Source organism: Pleurodeles waltl, chromosome 6 (assembly GCF_031143425.1).
Source record: "Pleurodeles waltl isolate 20211129_DDA chromosome 6, aPleWal1.hap1.20221129, whole genome shotgun sequence".
NCBI classification, from domain to species: Eukaryota; Metazoa; Chordata; class Amphibia; order Caudata; family Salamandridae; genus Pleurodeles; species Pleurodeles waltl.
The window spans coordinates 1686883947-1686910221 of NC_090445.1; the positions used below are offsets into that span (position 1 = coordinate 1686883947).

At 41.8% G+C, this 26275-nt stretch overlaps 2 protein-coding genes across 4 annotated transcripts in view; one reads left to right on the top strand and one right to left on the bottom strand.

The window, feature by feature from the left end:
• PPP6C (protein phosphatase 6 catalytic subunit) overlaps window positions 1–12665 on the bottom strand; it is a 101831-nt gene extending 89166 nt beyond the window's left edge. Inside the window, exon 1 of the mRNA XM_069241747.1 lies at window positions 12509–12665. Within this exon, the coding sequence (XP_069097848.1) occupies window positions 12509–12583 (75 nt within the window). The 5' untranslated portion in view covers window positions 12584–12665. The remainder of the gene's footprint in view (window positions 1–12508) is intronic.
• Window positions 12666–12931: 266 nt separating this feature from the next.
• Window positions 12932–26275, top strand: part of RABEPK (Rab9 effector protein with kelch motifs) — a 50653-nt gene continuing 37309 nt past the window's right edge. Inside the window, exons 1-4 of one of the 3 annotated variants that reach the window (XM_069241743.1) lie at window positions 12932–13176; window positions 16140–16197; window positions 16426–16583; window positions 17627–17779. In XM_069241743.1, coding sequence (XP_069097844.1) covers window positions 16145–16197; window positions 16426–16583; window positions 17627–17779 — 364 coding nt within the window. In that variant the 5' untranslated portion in view covers window positions 12932–13176; window positions 16140–16144. Of the gene's footprint in view, window positions 13177–16139; window positions 16198–16425; window positions 16584–17626; window positions 17780–26275 lie in introns of those variants that run through there. The other 2 variants (XM_069241745.1, XM_069241746.1) reach the window with 2 other exon arrangements.

Here is a 26275-nt window from a genome sequence, read left to right on the forward strand (position 1 = left end):
TGTTGATCCCGGTCCTGGGCAATACATAACACAGCGATAGAGAATGCATTATGCCCCTTGACACCTGTGCCAGGTAGAATATTCTGAACGAGAATACCAAAATGTCCTCCTGCACTAGAAGGGAAACTGTTTTGGTTACCTCCATCCAGAAATAAATTCGTTTATTACAGTTCACAAACATAAGAATGTCACTTTCTCCGTTTGGCATAAAGTGAAATACCACACTTTGGTAATCTCATTGGTGTATAACACGTCTTATTTACTTTAAGCTGTTTAATCAGATTGGCTGTTTGTGAACAGTGTTACCAGCATTGCTAAGGTTCTGAATATTTTGTCTAACAATTTCCATAACCAATTCCTTAGACCATAACTTAAGTCATATGTGCCAAATTACCATTTGTGCTAATTGCCCCGATTTTAAACACCTCTCAACCTTTTCTGCCAATTCGATTTTAAACACCTCTCTACCTTTTCTGCCAATTCGATTAAACCAATCGTTTCAAATTTCCAATTGGCTTTCATCCAATTCAATGAAACAAAATCTGATTTGTAAGTATTTGAAAAAATAAAAATCTCTCCTTTGCCTAATAAACTCCTATTGTAGCTAATAAGAAATATTGAACGTCCCATTTGAAAACAATTCCTCCCCTCTCGAAGGTCCCATAGTTGCCTATCTGTTGGACATACTCTTTGAATATTTCTGAAAAAGAGGATTTACCCTAGAGTGGATTGTGCTTATTAATAGGCTTAATTCTGTACATTCAGCATCATATAAACCTAGATTGATAAACAAGCTTTAATCACTTTAAATCAGACCCCCTTGAAATAGTTTGGTCAAAATGCTTTGCCAAGTACACACTAGCCTCAGACTCAATCCTCATTTGTAACATGGGAATAAAACGGTGTGCTGGTATTTCCTTCATCTAACAGAACATTCGGCCCAGTACCAGAACTTAAAGTCCAGCAGGCCCGAAGCAACTTTTGTACACACAATTTTAAAAATTGGATTGCTTTTCTATGTTTTTTATAACTGCATATAAAACTATTTATTGATAAATCAAGTTTACAAAAGGAGTTCAGAATCATAAAGGGCGCAGATTTGAATAAATACAGAAATGTATGCATCTTAACTACATTACACTGTGCTGCCAATGCAATAGGTAGCGGATGGTAATTACGAAAGACATAAGCATTTCTTCCAGAGTGCAGTATAATTTAATGCAAAAATACTTTATAAATTAATGCAGATTTTAACTCCAAGATATCTGGCAGAAGAAACTACTTAGCTTGCCTTTGTAATTTTCATAACTAACTGTGTCTTGTTCCTGTCTAGCTTATATCCAGTAGCCTGCCCACAAATTTCAGCCTCTTTTACCAATGCAATTGCCATATACAGATCAGTTGAGTATACTGCAAAGTTGTCAGCACAAGCAGGTATTTTAAATTTCCCATTGTTGAAAACCAGCAATATAATATCACGATGTGATAGTAAAGTGCCTACATATGGTTCTATAAAAAGTGTGGCAACATACAGCATCTCTGTCTATTCCATTGTGTAATCAGAATATCCAGACATACATATCCTATCACTACACAGACATACGGGTTAGAGTATAAAACGTAGACCCCGTGAACAGATGTATCCCCAAAGCCCTACTGTGCAATACCACTCCACAAGAAGTGCCACAAAACTCTGTTGAACGCTTTTTCAGCCTGCAACAATATCAAACCAACCTTTGTTTTTGTGAATTTGCATACATCAAACATGTTAACCTCATAATTGATATGCATCGTTGTATCATAGGCTGGGACAAAGCCATGCTGGAGGACAATTGTTCAATAATTTTAGTCCACTATTTACCACAAGACAGCCTGTTTCCACTGTACTGAAATAGTTGATGGGAGAACACAGTCCCTAATCTCTAGGCCAGAGGGCATTACTTATATAAAAGACATTAAATAATAAAATATTTTTAAAAAGCGCTGCAGGAAAACTGGTCCCATAAACCTAACTTTATAACCGTTTCAAGCCCAACCCAAGCACATCTTTAAAAGTGAATTTCTCAAACACAGCCACACTTCCTAAGTTCTAGTTTTTGCCAACTTTGGTGTAATCCATTGCTGATTTTGTTGCAAGTGATAATCCTACCATGCAATATTCTCAACACACAAGGCATTGCAGGCATAGAACATGTATGGATTAGCCCAACCTTTCAGACTGCCCATTTTAGTCACATCAGGGATCCCACTTTATTAATACCCACCTTGCTACCAGTGGGCATGTCTCAGGACTATGCCATGGACCGCTCTTTTTCTCACACTCATTTGCATTATCGTACCACGTGTATGCAGATACACAAAACTTTTACTCATTTCCTACTTTTTGTAGTGCCTAACTCCCTCCCTCCTAAAGTTACATAAAGGGACATACTTGCCAAATCAGCGAGTGCACATTAGTGCCTGGCTTCCATGGTTCTATGAACAACATCAATACATGTCACAAGGCTTAGCCAATTGCCCTTGAACTCTCCACACCCAGAGTACTGGCCTTACACCAACCATTCTTGCTTGCAAGAAATGTGTAAAATTCACAAGGATGAGAACATAAAAACCTCCATTTGGTTTAACAAATTAGAAGCTAATAATAGTTCATGGTAGGAAACAACAGGATGAAAAGGCACTTTTCAATGAGTGTAAACAAGGCAATTTTAAGCATTGGAGGACAGTAAATTAACAGTAAGATATCAAGAGCAAAGCAATAAATATGCATTAAGAGGGGGATATGTACATTAAAGAAACAGGATGTGAAACCGCAACTACAGATCACCAAACCTAGAATATGACAAGAATGTGCTCATCAGATTAAGGTACATATCCTATAAGTAATGAGCTGCTTAATATCACAGCAAAAATCTGCTTATTGAACTTTTGTCTGCACACAGAAACAAGCTAAATAGCTGGACTGAAATCCATATTTCAATTTATATATATAGTGACCAAAATGATTATCATGATACAGGAAAATATTCTGCCCAAAATAAACAACTGAATGCATAAATATTATAAAAACATCCACATATGCATGCACAGATTTCAGCCAAACTATACATGTGCACCCAAAACATTAATTCATGCACACACTTGTACCACAAGCTCAGGATATTTAGTATCTATATGACTAACAATGGATATAAAAAGTCAGGGACACATATAGATACTAATGCCTTGAAATCCGGAGTTATGTGGTGGTTCATAGAGTAACACAAATATGTCCGCACCTCTGCCAAACAATATAGGCATTTTAGTCCTTTCACTGCAAGGGTGTTTGTGCACGTTCTGCACTGGAACTTCTTTAAAAATAATTAGCATCAAGAGGTTCAAATACAGTATCTATTTAGCCTCTTTATGCACTCATACAAACCATGTTTATTCTGGCACATTCAGGGCTATGTACTGGGGCAAAACGTGCATCAATCTCCTTGCAGCCTCAAGACAAACTGAAAAATGTGGATTTTTTTTATAACAAAATTACTCAATATTTTGTTGCATTTCTCAAATGGACAAAACATTTCTGGGTGTCCAGCAATACCAAATATGCATGGGTTTTTCCGAGGGTATGAGCTCTGCACAATCAATTATTTAATATTAGTGCGGATCACAAAATTGTGGCACGGTCACTGTTTACGAGGCACTTTCAATTTGATGACTGATATACAGATGTGTTTCTAGAAGTCATATTTATAGTAGGGAAGGGCTCAGAATGGGCCACAGATAAAACTGAAGAGCCACATATAACGGGGCAATCAGAAACACTGTCTGCATGCTTAAAAAATATGTCTATATATGTACACACATTTAAATATATGTCAGGCCACTGCCTGGTGGTGGGGCATACGGTGAAGGGAGCCAGGACACTTACAACTGGGGCACCGGCCTCACTTCACTCCCCTTCACCAGCAACACTACTGCCGATATCAAACCAAGGACTATAAAAAGTATGAGCACAATTATTTATTTTCTTATTCTGCACAACACAAGAAATCTATTTGGGTAAGTGAGACCTCTCTTTCCTTAACCAGGCAGGAGCACGAAACACTTTGAACATGAGGTTTGTCAGATATTTAGCATTTGGTTTCTAAAATATGGTAAATTCCTACAGTTGCCAATGCGCAGTAACGTATCCCTACCAAGACTTGATGCCCATACGTGTTCCTCTGGGTTTCCTCGGTGTGGAGGCACCAGACACACACACATTTTCTATGTAGAATACAAAAGGGAGAAGGTGGAGAATGCCACAGCGCTCGCACATCAACAAAGGTTTTGTCAAATGTCCATCAACAGTAGTCTCTTCAAGCAGCAGCTAGTTGTGGGTGCCAAGCTAGCCACAAATATGAAATTGCAACATTCAAACTTCACCAAGTGGGTGATGGGTAGGATGATGCTCCTAGTCCTAAACACAGTACTGAAACGCATAAGTTAAACAATATGGTGACAAGGAGTCATTGCAAATTACACCGCCTTCACATAGAATGAGAGCAAATAATATTAGCATATCCAAGAATATAAGGAAGCAGTATATACATAACATAGTCAAGGAGTCACAACAGTAGCAAATGAAACATATTATAAAAAGGTGTGTAGATCCTTATCAATGTTGATACCCTCCTCCACTGCTCTGAGTCTGATAATCCAGCTACTTTCTACCAGTCTCAGAATAAGGGTTCTGTTACCACCTCTAGGTAGTGTATTGACCGCATCGATACCGTGTATACTGATGCCTAAAACCACAATTCACTATTTTTAAATATACTCAAGAATATTTTCTCATGTGAGATATTTAGTTACACCGGGCTAGATGGTTTGGCCTTTTTCTAAATTTATATTGTGTGTGGATATTAGAATAGTAAATGTCCCATTTCATCTATATGTACATATTGTTTATTTATTTCACAGCCTTGACAAAGTCTAGGAGACGAAACACGTGTCGGCTGTTCGGATTTGTGCTTTACGTGGTCTTTGACTGGAACACTGACCACTCCTTTTCACCTGTCAATAAATATCCAGTGTCACCTGTTCTTTGGACTTCGACTTTTCTTGAATGACTACTTGGATCCACAATACGGAGATTTACTTTGGGTGTGCCCTGGCCTTTTTGTTTACACAGATTTTCTATGTGTTCAGGGTGGCCACAGTTGATTAACAGGATGCAATGCATTTTGGAAATTTAGAAAGCAGTTGCACATGAAATGCTGGCTTAGGGCACCTGTCTTTTGGTCATAGGTTATCATCCCTGGGGTGTATGGGAAGGTACCACAAGTATATATTTTTAACATACACCTCCAAGGTTTTCTATTAGTGGGTGCCAGACCTCCTCACCCCAATTAGATGGCCATGAGATGGCATTAAACATGATATTTATCACATTTTATCATTCCCCCCTAAAACAAGGCAATTCCCTCCAGTTATTACACTTATAAATATATTCCTGCCAAGACTTGATCCCAATCATTGTTCCTCTGGGTCTCCCAAGCCTGGGAGTACCAAACATGTACAGCCTTTCTATGGGTTAAGGGTACTTAAGAGCAATCAAAAGAGAGACAAGCATTTAGGAAATTTGGATAGTGCTTAAAATCCAAATGCTGGTTTGGGTTACCTGCCTTTTGGACATAGGTATCCCCGCTGCACTGTGTGCAAACATAGCACAACCACATATTTTCACCATCTACACATCATAAGGTTTATATATCATGAGGTACCAGACTGCTCGTTCTGACTGGCTGGGACAACACACTAAACAAGACATACATTGGATTTTCAACATTCTGTGCCACAAGACACTGTACTTTCCTTCAATGTTACTCACGCAGGAACATATCCGACCCAAGGCCTTAGTCTTATCGGTATTCCCCTAGGTCTTCCGAGTTAGGCATCTTCAGATATGGATGAGCATGGATCCATAACTAAGCATCAGGGAAAGTTTAGGCTGGGGAGATTTTGTTGTAGTTGCCTGTCATAGTTGGGCCCTAGGACAAAGGAATCCACGGCAGGCCTTGAATAATCATAAAAATGTTTACTAGACCTGCAGGTCAAGTAACTTGAATAATCTACTCAACCTACCAAATGTTCTTGACCTGTAAACCGGTCTGAAATTGTGTAATCCTAGGCAATATTTTATTTTACTAAGTCGCCTTTTTTTCATTCTCACGAGTGCACCTTCAAAAATGCGTTTCAGCATTTCTGCTGTACAAAATAAAAACTTTTTGATTAGATAGACTAAACATTTGCTCCATGTATAATAAGAACCTAGCCCACATATATGGTACACATGATCCCTAGCTTGCCTTTTAGTTTAGTAATAGCATTGCCATCAGGGAAGGAGCAGAAGTGTTTCTCATTTCATTTTTTAAACACTCACTTTTAATAAATACCATTACTAAAGCATTATGTGGTAGCACACTGTCATTTACAGACTGTACATTTGCCATTGAAATGGCCAAAAACTTTCCCACAAACTTACAGCTTTACGATAAAGTTATATAGCGTATTAAAATTAATCTGTGAAAATTGGGTTTAAGAAAATGTTTATCATTTGGACATCACCAAGTGTTCTGATTTGTTTTCATCCTATTAAAATATTTTTTCATCCCACAGGAGTACACAAATGGGCTTTCACAACTACTGAAATAAACGTTGAAATTTCTGTACAATTGACTTGTTAGCTATTTAAATGTGTGTTAGGAAAAAATCAGGGACCTTGCAGCCTTTCATTTCAAACTCTTTGTACAGCAGGTCAGACAGTTCACTTTACAAATCCCTGGAACTCTGCAGTCAGAGAAGTCAACTGACCTCTTTTTATGAACACAGAGCAAATGTGACAATATAAAAAGAAGATTTAAAGGCATGTAATTGCTCCTTCACTTTGAGTGAGCAGTGCACCTGTTCTTTGTCAACTCGTCAGAATGAGCGAGTAGGTTCTAAAAGTAGCTCGACCTGATAAAATCTGACTCACCAAAGTGAGTGGGAGAGTATACATTTTGAGGCCTGCACAGAATCTACCAGCTCCAGACATTTACGAAACCTAGAGGCACCCGGTAAAACTGGGTGATGTGGCGTGCATAAAACACGTCATTATCCAGAAGCCTGTGCAAATGAAAAAAGTATCTGGAAAAAAAAAAAAACCACACACTCAAGAACAATTTAAACAAAAAAACTAAATAAATAATTCACAATTTCTTCCCTTTTGTGGAAAATAAAACACCAGACATTGGGAAAATGGCATAAGTTCTACCGTCCTATAGTCCCACACTCCTGATAAAAAACAGTACCATACGTGAGTGGGCCTCTTGCATGGTACAGAAATAGGCCAAAAATTGGTGTCATGAGGTGAACACCACATTGACTATACACTGATTTTGCAGTTCTATATTTAGACTTTTCCTGTCAGTTATGAAAGGCCCACCCACATAAGGAAGGGAGGGTGGCAACAATGGGTGGTGGGAGTATTGTTGTTCCCTGCACATTCCAGAACTTTCTGTCACAGACTGTTTGACAAGTTTAAGGAATTCTGAATAACAAAAAGTGGGGGCATTCTTGCAAGCCAATCCACACAGGACGCCTCCAAGTGTCTAGTGCTCAGAAGTGTCTTGAGGTTGGTCGGTGTGCTAGATGACCCAAACCAAGGTGTGTGTTTCTTTGCCCAGTAAATAATTAGATGCTGTCTCAATAGTTTCTGAGGATAAAAATATATATATATATATATATATATATATATATATATATATATTTTTTTTTTTTTAACGCACTCAAGTCTTTTGTGGGGCACAGAACTGTGCTTCCATGCCCCAGCAAACTGTAACTATATGGTAAGGAGTGGGGCCCATTAAGAGTGGTGAAGGAGGAAGAATACAAACAAAGCCCAATTTACACATGTGGCTTAATGTGTCCTAGCAGCGGTTGATCGCCCTTCACTGTGTCTGTGCCAAGAGTTGGGGGTGGGGGGGGGGGGGAGGGGGGGTGAGAGAGAACATGTAAATTCATTTTTGCAGCACAGTTTTGGACATTTTTGTTTTGGTGCAGGGCTCGAAAAATCATTCAAATGCTACTAGACCTGCCGGTCGAGTAACTTAAATAAACTACTCGACCTAACTAATGTACTTGACCCGTAAACGGATATCAAATTGTGTGATCGTAGGACAATAGTTTACAGAGTTGCCTTTTTCCTTAATTCTCACATATAATTGCACCTTCTAATATGTGAGCTCAGTCTTTCTGCAGTACAAAAAACCTCTTTTGTTTGATTAAGTAGACTAAAGTTTGCTGCATGCATCACAAGAATCTAGCCCACTAACCTGTGAGGTCTAGACCATATAAACTAGGACTTCTTTTAGTTTACTAACAACATTGCCATCAGGGCAGGAGTGTTTCTCAGTTTGTTTAAACACTCAATTTGAATAAATATATTACTAAACCATGATGTGGTAACATGTTGTCATCTACACACAGTAACTTTCCAAGAAATGTCCAAAAATCTCTCCACTAACTTGCAGATTTCCTGATAAAACTATATATTGTAATGACAATCTGGGAAAATTGGGTTTCAGAAAACATATTTGCACATCAACAAGTAAAATATTCTGATTTGCTTTTATCCTATTGAAATATTTTGTCATCACACAAATATTTTTAAAAAAAGGGTTTTCACAACTACTAAAATATATTTTGAAATGTTTGCACAGTTGACAGTCACGTAAAATTCTGTGTGTTAGGACAAACCTGACACCCTATAGCCTTTTATTTTACATTCTAAGCAGCAGGTCACACAGTTCACCTTACAAAGTCCTGGAACTCTGCAGTCAGAAGGAAAATTATTTGCAAGAAAAACTGGACTTTTGACCTCTGTCAACACAGAGCAAATGTGACATAAGAACAAGAATTAAAGGCATCTTTTATTGCCCCTCCACTTTTCAACTGAACAGAACACCTGTTCAGTGTCAACTCGCCAGAAGGGACGAGTAAGTATTAAAAATAGCTTGACCTGATCAAATAAGACTCACCAATGAGAGTGGTCAAGTGGATTTTGCGAGCCCCGTGGTGCAAGTATTCTTACAGGTAATATACCAATTTAGGACTCTGCCCTGGGCAAGTGCTCAGATAAAGTGCCAGTTCACTATCAACGACACACATGTCTTTTCAGCAACCTGACAAACATACAAATGCAAACTTTTCCAATACAATTGTTGCCCTAGGAACACTGGTTCATCCTACAGTTATCCTTTTATGAATGCCTACACCAATGCAAAACAAACCTACACGTCCAGAGGAAAATATGAATAATCTCCCTAAAACAGACTCACTGTAATATTTTTCCTTTCTAAGATAAAAAACACATGGGTCTATTCTCATGAAGAAGACCTTGCATCCAAAAATCATCCTACTACAATGAAACTCAGAAAGGAGACAGACATTGTTTTAGATTGATTTTTAGGCTTGAAAAAATGTAAACAGTGACTGGCTCCATGCTGGGGCAAAGACACAATGCACAGGGAGATGAAAGAGCTGTGTGAAGATGAATCAGGAAGTGGCGACTGGAAGGAGAGGAACCAGGAACAATCCCAGTGCCTCCCTTCCAAACCCATCCTCCTTGGTTGGTTCTTCTGTTGGCAAGATTGAAGGGGGTGGGAGTGAAGTGCTAGGTGCTCCTCCCACCTACTCTATTATCATAACATGGCACCTGGCTGGGAGTAAAAGGCTTCTCTGAGAAACAAGCAGAAATTGAAGAGCAGAAGAGCAGTGACAATGAAACAGATGGCAACAATGCTTGGTAAGAGGATGAGTGGAGGGTTCCCTAGCTCCCTGTACCCAAAAGGACTGACTCTTGGAAAGGCAAGGAGAATCTGTAGTGCCATATGAGAAAAAAAGAACAGTGTTGCAAGGCTTCTAGCGGCATCCTGCCTGGAGCTGCAAGAAAAACCGGGTGCAAAAATAAACAGGTGGGGTCTAGCAGCTCTGTCCAATTAAACTCAAAAAGCTTCAGAAGCCCCTGGCATTGAGCAGACCATTGCTGAAAGAAATATACAGAGTGCTCCGACGTGCTGTGCTAATTTGACACCCTACTTCTCTCTTTTTCCTAAATGTGTAGTTTATCCACATTCAAACAAAAAAATGGAATCTAAATTAGCAGCACTGTAAACAAAGGTCGCTCAATAACCACAGTCGACACAATCAACAGTTTGGCTCGACAACGGACTGATGTAGCTCTTTAATTACATTATCCGAGGGACTGCGAGTTGAGGTATGCAACCCGACTTTTGCAGCCAACAACAGTGGCAAACTTTCACATTACACGTGGCCTACTGGTTGTATGACTTTTCTTTAAAAAAATGTTTTAATATCACAGACTTAGTCAGCAGAGAGACGTTGTAGGAGCTTTTGTTCTACACTTTCTAGCTCACATATGACAAAAAACTGAAGAGCTTCTCCATGGGTGGGAGTTGAAACCCACACCCAACAACATAGGTGATTGTTGCGAGGAGGAACCATATGATGAAGCATGCCACCTTATAGTGGGTGAGGGTTCTTATCCTTAAAATATTTTTTCCCGTATTAGGAGAATTATGCTTGGGTTTAGTTAAATGACGAATGTACGGATTTGTGAACCCCTAGACTGGATGCATACTTCGTGTGGTTTCATGATTTATTGGGAGTAATGCTTCTATATCTTTAAACACTCCTGTAGTACCCTTTTTTGTGTTGGGAAACTAGTGGGACTGCCTGGAAATGCGGAGAGAATTGTATCTGCTATTTTACACAGATTGGTAGAGCGAGCAAACAGAGTTTCTACCATGTCTACAGCACCAGTGGCATTTTTCGGCTGGTACTGACTGGTGTGCTTAACTACAGAGAGCATGACCTTCTCTGACACAGAAAAAGACAGGATGGCCCTTTCGAAGCAAGGGATTTGTCCCCAACACCTACACTACAGTTGTACAGCAACATAAAAGCTCTTTCGTGAGATATGTATACTCATTCTTCAACACATGGTACTCTTTCTGGCCAAATTAAAAATCCTAGATGATAAAAAGACCCGCTTTTCATGAAATTTCAAGGAGGAATGCAACTGGGCACAACAATAGGCAGATCAATGGTTTACCCAGCCGCAGAAAAGTGAAGGAAAATATGAGTTTAGCCTCACATTTTCAGACTTGAAACATCTTCAAATCTAATTATTCAGAACAAAATCAATGTTACTCATTTATCTTCAAACTGCCAACAAGAACTGAAAAAAATAGAACTATTTGTTTTAGGTGCATGGTTGTTAACGTAGGATAGGTCGGGATGCAATAGTAGAAAGCTTACGAAGAGACACATAATACTAGTTAGGTGTCATCTATTTTTTATTTTATTTTTTTCAGCTTTATATACCGTGAACACGAACCGAAGTACACGAGCACCAGTTACATTACACAAGGAAACATTCATTTTTTTTTCTTTCTAGGCACAAGGAGATTACGTGGTTTGTCTAGAATCACAAGGTGTTGAGCAGACACCAGGACTTGAAGCTGGTTCCCCAGTTCCAAAATCGGTAGCTCTGTCCGTTACGCCACATCCTGTTTGGAAAGCAGAGGATTTTACTTCATATGTTTTAGCCACACTCCCTTTATTATAATCAATGTTAATATTTTCAAAATAAAAAGTAACAGCACAGAGGACGGTCAGGAATCTTAGTAAATGTGTACCACTTTAACAGGCCAATTTGAAAGAAGCCATTTATACATGAGCCTAGCCACACCCTTGATTGCATAAACCACACCTCAAGGAAGGGATTCCTAGTTATGTGCCTTTTAGAGATCCCTCTTTTACATCCTACTTAAAACCCTGTCCCTTTCAGTCTACAACAGGGAGATAGCACTCACAGTTAAACATTCATAGGGACGTTCCAAACTCTTGCACTACTTTGCTGACCACTGACATTACCTGTAACAGACCCACCCCACTACTCTCATACATTGATGGCCCTTACTATGCCGAGTGAAGTCAGCAGCGCCTGCAGACTACTCTGTTCTTGGAGACTGAAGCGGCAGGGCACGCCCCCTTCCTTGCTTTCCGCTCAACAAGACTGTGACCCTGTTCCTCATAGACCAGGTGACTAGTGAGCAGGGGGAACTACCTGGCCAGACACTCGAGGGGTTAAGGCAGACCTGACCCGGAAATATCCTCCTTAGCACCGTCCAGTCCACTCCCAGGGCAACCGAGAGCTCCTACTTCCATCCATTCACAGAGAGTCTCTACCAGAGGCGGCGCCGAGCCTCCCATGAATTCTCTCCCAGTCTCTTGACGGCGGGAGGGTCCCTGAAGCCCCGATCTCCAGCCCGTCGTGCAGGCAGACCCTCGTCCCTCCCCTGCCACCGAATCACCCTCTACAGCGGTGCCTCTCCTAGACCCCAGCTCCACCCGCTCCGTCACTGCCGCCACCAGCCCCTTTCTCCAGAGAGACCGCCGGGCGCCTCACCTTCAAGTCGTTCTCGGGCAGGTACTTGCACTGTCGCGCAATCTCCACATACTTATCCAGGTCTAGGGGCGCCATCTTCTGAAAACAGAACTGTTGCAGGCCAAAGCCGGAAGCGGCCTGGCGTCACTTCCTTCGACAGGCACAGAACGGGTCCCCAGCTGTCAACTGCTCTAGTACCAGATCTGTCAGGGGCATGGACATAAAGGACAGACAACGCAGTGGATAAAGAAAGAGGACTGGGAACGGCTATTGTAGACTAAAGCGCGAACATATATTTTTAATTTCATAAGTTCCGTGTAGACAATCTTATCTTTACGGCTATCCTATGTATTTGTCTTTTCATCGATAAAACCATATTTTTTAAACATGTCTCTTGCTAGTCCGTCGTCTGTCTCTGCGGTCGTGCCTGTGCTAGTCCGTTTTCTGTGTCGGGTTACCCGTGCTGTCCCTGTAGCAACGGCGTGTTGGTGCCGAGCTTTAGTGGCTGACCGCAGGAGTCAGTCAGCGACCTTTACCCTAATTGTACACTCGCTGTATTTGCTTATCCATTAATTAATCATATAATAAAGAACTGCGGAAGGGTTCTAGTCGTTGCTTGACAGAAGTGGGGGATTGTCGAGGTCCGAGCCGAAAAAGGCGGCAGAGGTTCTGCTGGAGAAGACTTCCCGGTGAGAGGGGTTTACCAGCTGCCGACCTTCCCGTTCGCTTAGAGGAGCTATTTCCATGTTTCGTGTTGGCACAGGCGTGGCATTTGCATGACTTACGTGATCCTGTGAATCGGGCTCACGCAGGTGTTAACATCTGAAATTGTTAATTTTATGAATCGCCCCTTTACTGCAAAATAAATGTCTCATGAGTTGTAATGATTCAAAGCTCCAGCAATGTCGCACGAACCACACACAATCCGAGGACCTTCGTATCCTATTCATTTTGGGTAACGGTCTGTGAAACACGCAGGCTTTGGGTGATTTAGCAGAATAAAGCCAACGTCTGGGCGAGTAGACAACAATTCCCACCCGACAAACGCATTCTGGATTGCACTATTGCACATTCCGGATCAGTCCTATCTACATACCCGAGGGCATCTCATACCCAGCATGCAGCATCTGTATTATCACTTCAATGGATTATCTACTCAGACACATCTTCCAAAACACAAGGACCCCTTGACTGCAACAGAGGCCCTTGTGGAGATTCTTCTTTGAAGGAAAGAGAGAGATGTAGCATTTGCTTATGTATGTTTCTGCAAAGGACATTATTTGCACATTTTCTTGCAGCAAAACAGGAGTCAAGCACAAGTGACTCCTTGTAAGGATTTTTTCCTTAACATGTAGCATGGTGGTAGGGCAGGGCAGCTGTGGCTTCTTCTGTCTGCGGGCCACAGTTGGATGCTGCCACTGCAGCTCCTATCTTATGCGCCCACGATCTATTATGGGTGCTACTGCTCTTCTCTTCCGCTGGCTCTGACCACTTTTCTTCTCCAATTACCTCGGAATACGACCCCATTCTCAAGCAATTTGTTTTGCGTGTCTCCTTGGTACCACGCTATGGATTCTAGCCCATTTTATTGCTACATGCTGGCTTCCAATACGCCTCATGCAGCAACGCTCTAGTCTGGTCACAGTGAAACATGACTGAGGGTGGGTTGGGGTAGGGGAATTTGAACGCGTCTAGGCTGCAATACAGCAGGTACTGATATTAATTTTACTGACAACATTTTCCGGCCGGTAAAATTGGGCCCATTGTCCTCTCGCCTGCTAAATGTGGATGTGAGAACAATGGTTCAATCATGATTGAGCAGACTGCCATTTCATACCGGAATTCAGCTCCATTCAATTCCTAATTGGTGCCTTTATAGATTTACAGAAAGGAGGCAAAATCAGATCCTTGCTGGAGTCCAAACCCTGATATAACATGAGCTTTGGCATAATAACAGAAGCAATTAGCAGAACTTTTTAATTAGTAGAATGCAGCCATAATTTGTCATTACTATTTACAATTTGTTATTTACTCTTTTGTTTCTTTGGACAACGGTCCGTATCTGCACTGAAAGTCTGTGTATTAAAAGCAGTTGTACGTGTTGGTGTCTGAATGTCTGCATTTTGTTAGCTGTCTTACACATATAACTAGATTTGTTTACTAAGCCTTAATTATGCCAAGCCAGGTATAGGTTGCCCTCATAGCTTATCCTGTCAATGGATGTTCCCTCAGAAACCAGTCCATGAGCTATCTATAACCTTGCATCCATACTTAATGTACCTTCATCCCTAATGAGGTCTTGTGGGGTGAGGAAATGGGAATCACTTGTGTTCAGCTCCCAATTGGTTACAAAAATGTTAAAACAAAGCACCTTTGAAGAACCATATGGAAGCAAATACTATTTCCCTCTTTTTTCTGTGACAGAGCTCCACAAGCTCACATTCCTTCCATCCGCGTTAAAACATGCACACCATGAAATGGACAGGTTTCCTTCACTGTCTTGTTAGTCTGTACAGTGTCAACAAACATGGAATTCTTAAGCCGAAAGTATGGTGGTTAAACGTAAACTGTTACCATTACCATTCAAACAATGAGTCCGCTTTCTTCGCCGTATGCCCTTTACATGCATTCCTTAGTATTAAATGCAGCCATGTTTATATGCAATCCAATCTGTTTCACATGTAACACTCATTATTATTATAGCAAAACTGTGCCACGCACAACAGAGGGCCACTGGAATTATGTGATTCTGCAGCTGTGGCATTTTTCACATAAGCACTTGATTCATAGGCTATCAGCTGCTATGTGGTTTCTATATTAAAAAAGTGTTTTTTAGCTCAACCAGATCTAAAGCTAATAAAAAAGTGCAACACATTTCATAGGGCATAGGTTCTTAGTTTAAAATTGAAGTGCTTTGCTCTATTTCGTGTTATAATGATCGCACATTTTCTATTTACAGAGTTTGTTTAAATAAAACGTTTTCCAATTTTTGGTTGTTTGTGAATGCATTGAAACCAAGCAAGAGAGTTCACGTAAACAAATTACCCAGCAGATACCCAAGACACGGAACAACCTCCCTCTACACACCAGGACCTCCTTCTCATTTCTTGAGTTCTGGAAGAAGCTGAAACCTTGGCTGTTTGTATAAGCACCTTGGGAACCACAAAACTAAATGCATCCCTAAGCACCTGGATACCCTCTTGTGTGATTAGTGAGCTACACAAAACATATTTAACATAACATAGCCTCTAGCAGGTTCAGAAGATGTTCCTGTTATGATTTGCAATTATGGACTAATCCCATGAAGAGAATAGTGAACCGTGTCTGTATTCCTTGCTCTGTGGATTATAGACCTCATACACAAAGCCATGGTAATTGTAACGGAAGGGTCTGTATATACCTCACCTCATTTCACTTATTAATGTCTATGTAAGTTGATCACTGCAACCTAAATGTGATCAATCTACAACAGCATCGGGGACAGCAAGATGGTACTTAGTGATCCTTCAGGAGTAAGCCTAGATTTGCGCGGGGATAGCATGCCAGAAGGAGAAGAAAATACAATAACAAAATAAAAGTAAATAAACTTTGTCAGCTTAATTCAATCACTTTAAAAAAATGATTTATTGGTTTATCCCTTTTGTCTTCTTAGATATTATGGAACGTCTGCAAGTTTTGGAGCCAGAAGATAACCCGCAAAAGTCAACATGGTCAGTGTTAAGATACATGAACCAGAAACAGGTTCATGCTTTTTTTGTCCTCTTGGTCTAAGGCCATTTCCCTGTCTCCTTTTCATTCATCTTTTTATGGTATCCTTTATCATTTGAAACCACTTTGTATTTCATATCCCAGATTGAAGGTGCTGGAATACCTCATTTACTTTTTTATTTGTAATCAGACATTAAATATTAGTTTTGTTTGTGTTTATGGCATTTAAGGTATGATTTGATTCCTCGTGGACAGTGCCCAAGTGCCCGTGTTGGACACAACTGCTTGTATTTGCCTCCAGCAGAAGACAGCAGAAAAGGCAAAGTGGTTATTGTTGGTGGAGCCAACCCCAATGGAAGCTTTTCAGATGCCTACATTATAGACCTTGGTAAGAAAAGGGAAGGATTCTCATCCTGAAGGCACTTGCATTTCACTGGGCAAGACTGGCGCAATAAAATGCATCTCAACATAGCTCAACTTGTTGTTAAACCCATTTTAACAATGGCGTGTTTGAATGACAGTCCCATACCTTTGCCTACTTAAGTGGGTGGGATGGGTCTAAAGAGAATGTAAATGCAATTCATACATCTGAGGGATTGTTATTCTTTGGTCCTTGTGAGTTTTGCACAGTGGATATCAGCAAGAAAGTCTGTTACAGCATAGAGGTTCTCAGCTAAGCAGGGTTACCTAGGGGCATTGTATGAATTCGCTTTGGTACTGCAGTAGCTTCAATCCTGTTTTTAAAATTTCCGGATTCTAATGGTTCCTTTATGCTGACATACACGTTGTGGATCTTATGCAAAAGTTTTCTCTCCTGGCACTTGTGTCCTGTGACATTTGTGGAAGGGTGTGATTGCCTAGTGCCTTGTAGGAATAATAAATAAGGCTTCCATTTGTTTTTGTTTTGACTGGTTTTTACACAAACTCGGATAGAAACCAATATGTTTCTTTTTTAATGTGTGCATTTATTTGAGAATCTTAAAGAGGTACATGCTTGTACTACAACGTTAATGTTTTCAAATGAGTGTAATGTTGTATTATATGTTTGACTGTTATTACACTAAAACCGTACAGGCATCAAGGTCTAAGTGTTATTTAAATAAATGTGCAAAGGTACTGGTTGCAACTTGATTTGTAAACCTAATGCAAAATAAATGCTGGGAAGAGTATCAAAAATAAATATTAGCAAATTCAGACATAAATAGATGCTAAATATTATGTTTCATAGTAATACAAGTGAATGCTTAAGTACCGCACAGTAGAAATGGATGTGTTACTTAGGACTTTAGTAGGTTTTTTATTCGTATCCCAATCATACTTGATTCTTTTACCTTAGAAGAGTGATAGCCTCTGTTTCCCTAATGAGAAATAATCTTGTGACAATGAGATTGCAAACAGATATCTGCATCTGATGTCTGATTTGTTTTTTAGATTTACATGAATGGGATGTACCAGACTGGGACAATCTCTTGCCACGTTATGAACATGCTAACTTTATTCCAGCTGGCAACACTGACAGCATTTGGGTGTTTGGAGGTGCTGAACAATGTGGAAACAGAAACTGTGTGCAAGTCTTACACCAAGGTAAACATCTAAGTGTGATAATGGCTTTGTTGTGCAAGAGTTCTGGGATACACATCTAGAAGCAATGTTGCCAGCATTCCAATCGAGGTTAATCCAAATGCCACTTATTTTCTATGCACTGAGAAGATTGCTAAAGGGAAATGGACCTGGCAGGTCCTGCCTGGTGTACATTTATTTTATTGCTCTTGGGTTTAAAAATATATTTGAGGTTTAATATTATTCACGAATGGAAAAAGTGATAGTGGGGAGATGGCAATATTGATAGATGCAAGAAAACGCATCAAAATAAGTAATTCACAATTTAAAACATTACACTGTGGGATTAATATTTACCCTTTGGCATATTGTAATGAATAAAGTGTACAAAAATGTAGATCATAAACACAGCATAAGTTAACTTCCAAGGAGTCAATGGGGGTCATTATGAACATGGCGGGAAACCCCGCTGTGTTCATGCTGGCGGTCTTATCACAGACCGCCAGCCCCCTTGAGACCCAGCCGGCCGAATAATATACATTTTGCTGGGCTGGGACATTGCTGACGGCTCACATGGAGCCGTTATCAATGCTGCTGTGCGGTGGGTGCAGCAGCACCCGTCGCGCAGATCACTGCCTGTAAATTGGGCAGTGACCTGCGCGACGGGGCACTGCACGGGGGCCCCTGCACTGCCCATGCCAAGTGCATGGGCAGTGCAAGGGCCCCCAGGGGGGCCCCGGAGCACCCCTTCTGCCAGCCTTTCAAAAGGCTGGAGGAACAAGGGTTCTTTATCCGGAGCCGCTGCCCTGTCGGATAAAGTAATCTGCCATCGTCAGGCTGCCTGTCAGCGGTAGCCTGGCGATGGCGGAGGGCCGCCTGTGGCAGCCCTCCCTTGTTTAGAATATGGCGGTTCAGACCGCCATCCGGTGGCGGTATTTTCCGCCGGCATGGCGGTCTGAACTGCCATGTTGTAATGAGGGCCTGTGTCTTCGGACTACTGCTGTCTGAGGTAAAGAAATGGGTCTGCACTTATTTTTAAATTGCATATGACGCACAATACATTATTATACTTTTAATATGTGTTCCTGATATAAATCTTATAAATCTCTGTCCATAATTTCATTTTATGCACTACTAACATCAGTACATTCTCAGAGGCTTCATATAACCAGGCGCATATGTCACAGTGCATGCTGCTGGGGCCTACAGAGAGAAAAGCACATCGACATGAGTAATAACGAGCGTCCGCATGGACTCTTAGTGCAATGCAGGACTTTCAATTCATTTTTTTAAAATGTTTATATATTGTCTGACATTTGTAATCACAAATTGATAAACACATTCATTGACTTTTTTGTTTTTCTAGTTCATTGCTGGAAGACAGGATAGAAGAGCATGTCTTGTACTTTTTATTGATCAAAATAGTAATGTTCAGTGTCATTTTCTACATATACACATTATAACAGTGATCTAAAATCGAAACATAATATTTAGATTTTAGTATGTAAATCATACAAAATGTGTACATTTACAAGCCACCTGCCATGTGTCTTATCCAGGTGACTGGTTGACACTTGTTCGGTATACGTCAATAAGGACGCTCAATGAAGGACCACACGCCAATTATGAATACAATTTAGCTTTACTAGAATTTCAGGTAAATGTAGGCATTTAGCACATTAACAATAGTGGAATAAGAATAGCAATGAAAAGCATCTATTTATATATAAGTACACTACAAAGAGCATCTATGTATACATATGAGCAAAGAGTTCATTGACAGATATAAGCTTGGAATAACTGTATACCAAAATGTGTTACACTACGATGTTCAGGAAGTAAAATATAAACAAGTTGAATACTTCAGATAAGCTTTGATTTACTGCACACCAAAATGCATGATTCAATTACTGCAGCAGGCTCACACTACGATGTTCAGAAAGCAAAATATAAACAAGCTGAATTCTTCAGATTAGCTTTGCTTAACTGCATACCAAAATGTATGTTTCAATTACTGTAGCAGGCTCACACTACGATGTTTAGAAAGCAAAATATAAACAAGCTGAATACTTCAGATTATAAACACAGTGCAAGCATAATAATCAATCATAATAATAGAGCAGAGAAACAAAGGCCTTTCATCCCTGTGTGGAACTTAACTTTGTCCACGAAATGCTGGGAAGCCCTCTACCGCCTGCTTGGACCTCTCTCCCCCTCAAGCATCACGGTCTCTGAACAGCAAAACAGGGAGGCAGCGCTTGGCCATGGCAGCTTTCACAACCCCTTCTGCGAGCTTCAAATTCCTCACACGCACTTCAGTGCTTAAATAACTCGAAGCTTGGATTCTATCTCTTTCTGGCATTTCCTAGCTATGTTATCAGCACTTGGCTGCTCTGCCCTTCCCCAGCCTTTGTTTTCATTCCATCTTCTCCCTGTACTCTCGTTCTCAAGGTTGAGACGGAGTCTTCTACACAAACAAGCTTGAAAATAATATGAACTTTTCCACGTTGTTCGGTGATTTCAGCAGGCATCACGCTCATCTACAATGCTTAAGCTAATTAACCCTTCGCGTCACAATGTCTTCCGTACCTTTCCCTATACTGATCACTCCACCCCTTAGATGAGCGCGATGCATGTGAAACAGACATCATTTACTCTGACATTCCGCTAGCTAGGTTGCTACTAATACTTGTCAGCGTTATTCTAAGCACCTGCATCTTAGTATAAAGCTGTTTTGTGCATACTTATAGTCTACATAGTATAGTCATTAGCGTAATACAAACAATCAATAACCAAATTAGCTGTTGTAATACTATATTTAGCGTCTTCATAGCTCCTAGTGCCCAGCCTAAGAAGATGTCATACCAATAATGCTCATTTATTTGCTGGATGCATGAAGCAGTGTGCATAAGCTGTTTAGCGTCTATGGTCATCAGTATGGCTGTATCCTTGGTGTATTTAGCTGCTATACCAAATTTAGCAAAGGTAACTTGTGCGTAGTGCCTGAGTGCATCTAATCTGGGTAGCTTAAAAACAAGCGAGATGTTCCACTCTAACTGCGCACGCATTTGCGTCTGTAATGTGGTTATGGTGAACTTAGTCGGTCGGTACAAGATGTGAGTGCTTATGTCAATAATGCTGGTAATATTGCACATACACATTACTTGCTCTCCGGTGGTTTGTATAAATCCATTAATAAGTAAGGGATGATTAATGACATACCATATGCTCTCTGTCCCTATCTGATATAAGTCTGTGCCATTTAATAGAATAAGGTAGCCATTCACATTCTCCCGGTATTGTGTGAAGACATGGATCTAGCACCCGTCCAGTGTGGGTACATACCCACCCCTTAGACCAATCTGCACATCTAGTGGGATCTACAGTGTGATTTATTTAATCAATCCACTTTTTGTCAGTGTGAGGTATCCACCATTCTTTTACTTATCACTACGGGGAGCAATATAAAGGGGCCCCATATGTCAGGAGGAAGATCACTTCTTGCTATATCAAAAAGAGCATAACACATTTCTTCCTCACAGTAAAACTGTATGGGCTTTACCCACATTTCTTCAGGCAAATGTAATTGTTGTCTCCAATTTTCACCCTGAAACTGTCCCCATTCTGCTTTAAGGTCTGCATACTGTTGATTAACAATGCTTTGCCATAGTATCTACTGGATGCCCTTAGTCACTGTTTGTGTGTTTTAAAAGCTTTTTTTTTTCCCGAATTGTTCATAAGTGAAATTATGCCATTGCCAATCATGATACAACCCACGCAGGACATTCCATACTTCTTGTGAGTGTGTGGGCCCCCAATGAGAAATTACTTTTATGGCCTCTCCTGTACTATATCCTGTAGAAGACAGCTTATTCCTTATGGCTTCAACATCAAAAGAATTCAGGGCCCCTACTCCAATTCCGGTGGCCCCAGCTATCAAGGACCCTAGATCTCTTCTAATGCGTAACTTTGGCAAGGGCCATAACTGTGGTGTCCATAGTGCACATAATGGATCATACTTTGAGTCATTCCCCTTGGCAATATTTATCTGTAACACAATACGATTAATTATGCTTGCATGCAGAGCTTGCTTACATCCTATTCTATATCGAACTATAGAAACGTTGCTTAAGTTGCTAACCATGCATCTTTCGGTTACATAAAACATAAAGGCTGGTGGTTTGGAGTATCGAACTCCTTTGGTTCCATTGTTCATTGTAACAACCACCATGTGTCCTGGTATCACAATATTTACATATCATGTTTAGCATATAACTCAAAGCCTGTACTGTTGCTGGCGTCCCCTGCAGCTCGTTCAGTCCGTTGGCATGTCGGATTTGCTGTCCAGTTACCTTCCAGGTCACAGCTTTGGCAGCCATCCACTTGCCTCCAGGTACCTCCACGTTGCAAAGTGAAACATTTCCCTGGTCATCAGTTATGTTAGCGGCTTGAGGTGCACAAGTGACATGAAGGTCCGTAACAACATTCTCTGCTATCATCAACGCAGATGTCATTGTTTATGACCTTGGGGTAAGTCTCACTGCAGGTACAAATACAGGTACATTAGAGTTCTTTAAAAGAACAATATACGTACTCCCCACCCCTTGACTCAATAGCTCTCCTGCCTCTGGCTTTTTCCCTAGATGGTTCACCCATACTTTTCTTCCTGTGCTTCCAAATCCTCCCTCACCTCTCTGGGTGTTATCGGAGGGGCAGATCTTTCTTCAATGTGGGGGGTGTACGCTTGTTCACAAATCACTTGTGCAAGTCTGACATGTGCTGATAACTTTTTTAGCTGTTCTTTCACCAATCCGTTATATCTCCGAATCATGCCTGCAGCGTGGATAATAACTAAGGTGCACAATCCACCAAATTTCCTGTTCCTGCGCCCAGCCCTGCACTGTTTTCCCTGAAAAGTGTATGCCCCTATCTGTTTGGATCTCATCAGGTGCCCCATAATGTTTTATCAGGTAGTTTAGCCCTCGCAAAGTGGACTTTTGATCTGCAGACTTACAGGGCATACCCAACATAAGGCCAGAGTAGGTGTCCACCATGGTCAATATGTAGCTTTTTCCTCCTTCTTTTGGTAGCGGCCTGATATAGTCCAATTGCCACACCGTAGCAGCTGCAGTTCCTCTTCTGATATGGCCGCTATGCTTCTTTTGCAGGGGCATTTGTCTAATCTGGTTGCATATGGGGCACTCCTTTACTGCTTGTTGCACTTGTTCTTTAGTAACTGGAATTTGTCGTAGCTGTGCCCATGCATAAGTGCTATTCTCTCCTAGATGTCCGGATGTTGCATGGGCCCTGTTTGCTAAAGCAGCTTCAGCTTCCTCCTTGATGACCACTGTTCGCGTTTTGGTCATTTGATCTGCGGTGTTGTTGAATAGAGATGCAAGTGAGGTATCTGATGGGCAATGGGCATCCACATGTCCCACATAGATTTGACATTTTTGCCCTTTCTCCCACATCTCTTACCATAGCTGCTCGCCTCCCGAAATGGGGGTGCCTTTAATTTTCCATTCATCCTTGCGCCAAGTCGGGGCCCAGCTTACTAGTCCTTGGTAAGTGGTCCGACTGTCAGTGTACACAAATTTTTTCTTTCCGATGGGGGCTTGTTCGATCACTGCTGCTACCCCCTGCAGTTCTGCAAGCTGGCTTGATTCATTACCCCCTCCTCGCAGCAACATCGTTTCTGTAGCAGGCTGGAATGCAACTGTTTGCCATTGTCTTTTTCCTTGATAGTACCGGGCGGCACCATCTGTGAACCATGCATTTTGCTGTTCTTCTTCGGTGAGTCGTTCAAAAGGTGGGGCTGTCTTAAATGGTGAGGATTCCATTTCAGAGGGCTCTGGCGCAGGGGCCATTGCTTGCAAGTCCACTGCCCCTAGCTTATCTTCTTGTAACTTTGACACTCCTGCTGGTCCCGGTTTTGCCCTCTGCTGCAGATACCATTTCCACTTCACAATGGCAAACTCCTGCGCTCTGCCTACTTTATTGCCAACCCCTCCTTCTCTTGTCCAACATAGTAAGGGGACCCATGTTTTTAAGGTGACCAGCCGGTCATCAGTTATGCATTCTGTTTCCACTAAGGCCCAATCTTGTGGCACCCTCTTTTTTCCCTGCCTCTGCCATAGGCTCCAAATCACTACATCATCCTGTACTATCATTTCCAGCTCAAACGGGTCTCCTTCTGTGATGGGACCTAACGTAAAAGGATTCTGTAATGCATCTTTTGCTCCAGTGTCTGTCACGCCGCGGCTCCTGCGGCGGCTGCGGCTTCATTTGTTTAATACCGCGGCCTGTGTGCAAGCTCCGGGAGAAGCCGCAGCTTGCAGACAGGCCGCGGGAGAAGCCGCGAGCCTGGTCAGGGGTCGCGGCACTCGCCGCGCCCCCTTCTTTCGTTCCTGCCGCATGGGCAGACGCAGCAGGACTTGAGACCCCGAGTGGGTTTCAGACCTGCCGCGCATAGCGCATTTAGTGCGCTTTACATTCAGATTATTTTATATAAACTTCTGCTTCACCACTTACCAGTATCTACAGGCAAAAGCCGAATACCTGCACATGGTGGTGTTTTTATGCCTGCCTTTTCCCTTTCCCAGCATGCTACCCACTTCCTCTCTTCCCAGCATGCATTGTTTCTCTCTGTTTGGACGCATGTGCTTTATTCACTAGTATACTCTTTTCCCCAATCCAAGATGGTGGTGTTTCTACTTCCTGTTTCCTACTTCCTGTCTAGGGGTATATAAGGGGAATTCAGCTGCTTGTTCATTGCGTTGCAACACTCCTTTGGTGGTAGTCACGCTCCGACTGGTTTCTTCTTGTGTATCCAGTTTTTCCTGACCTGTCTTCGTCTCCAGTCTTCCTGTACCCTCGGATCTTCAGCTCTAACGCCTTGGTGTCCTCCTTCTGTTTCAGGGAGTTCCTGTTGGAGGTTTTTTACCCTATTGGGGTTTTTCCTCTGGGACTCCTTCTGGAGGGCAAGGACTGTAGTGGCTTGCTATTGTCAAACAGCACCGTGGCTACCGGAAGGGGTCGCCCCTACCTCGGCCAGAGCAGAACCTGCCGGAACCGGGGTCATTCCCCCAACCCTCATCAACTTCGACGGTAAGCCCAGTGAAAACCGTGACAGATTGCAACGCCAAAAAATCCAGTTGCAGTCCAGAACCATGGATAATCCAGTGGCAAATATGGAACCCACCAGTCAGACCCTGCTCATGACAATACAACAACAGGCTCAAGAACTCCAACAGCTACGTACTGAAAATACCGTCTATCGACAAGCCTTTGCATCCAGGACCACTGATGTCCCCTCAGTATCTGCCACTACACCTCGTTTCTCCGGGGAGCCTAACATATTGAGAGAATTCCTGGATGCCTTGACGGTTTACTTTGCCTTTCGCTCCTCGCAATTTGTGCAAGACAAAACCAAGGTGGGGTATTTGATTAGCGCCTTATCGGGGCCAGCCTTGGCTTGGGCCACTCCTTTAGTGACAAGAAATGATCCCTGCCTGTCTAATTATTCCACCTTTGTCACTACCTTTAAACAGATGTTTGAGCGCCCTGGACTCGAGGCTTCAGCAGAAGAAGCTCTTTGCGATATCCAACAAGGGAATCAAGATGTATTACAATACATAACCCGCTTCAGACAATTAGCAGCAGAAACATCCTGGGTGGAACGTACCTTGGTGACACTGTTCCGCAGAGGTCTCAGAGAGGACATTAAGGACGAACTGGTGCACTCTGCTAGGATAGAGAACATTAAAGGATTGATGGATCAGACTCTGACTATAGAATATCGCTTGAATGAACGAAGAATGGAGAAAAGGAAGAGTCGTTTGCCATCACACTCAGTGACATCTCGAACCTTCTCTCATCGCACCGAGGAAGTCCGTCCTGAACCCAAGGGAGCCACTGAAGAAGAGCCAATGCAAATTGATACGGCTCGAGGACCTTTATCAGCTAGTGAAAGAGAACATAGACGAAGATAGGGACTTTGCCTATATTGTGGTGCAGCTGGTCACCTAATTCTCACCTGTCCCATTTGTCCGACCTAGCCTTTGGGAAACGCCAACTCCCGTCCTCAGTGAGAAGGGTGAGGACGGGATATCGTGAAATACCTTCCATTTGTTCCTCCAGGGAGGAAGGAACTGCTCTTTTTCTTTTACCAGTTATCCTTCACTTGACTGATGGCCGAGAAGAAAGAACCCTGGCTTTATTAGACTGCGGAGCCAGTGGCATCTATTTAGATGAAGCATGGGCCAAAGAACGCCAGATAGCACAACTACCTAAGGAAGTACCAGAACAAGTACACATAGTGGATGGGTCACTCTTGGCCTCAGGACCCGTACAATATACCACCCCTACTTTCTGTCTACAGTTTGGGAAACACCAAGAAAACCTTTCGTTTGATTTAATTTCATCACCACACCACGTCATGATCCTGGGAATTCCATGGCTCACACGACACAACCCTTACATCAACTGGGAAACAAGAACTATTTCTTTATCCTCTCACTT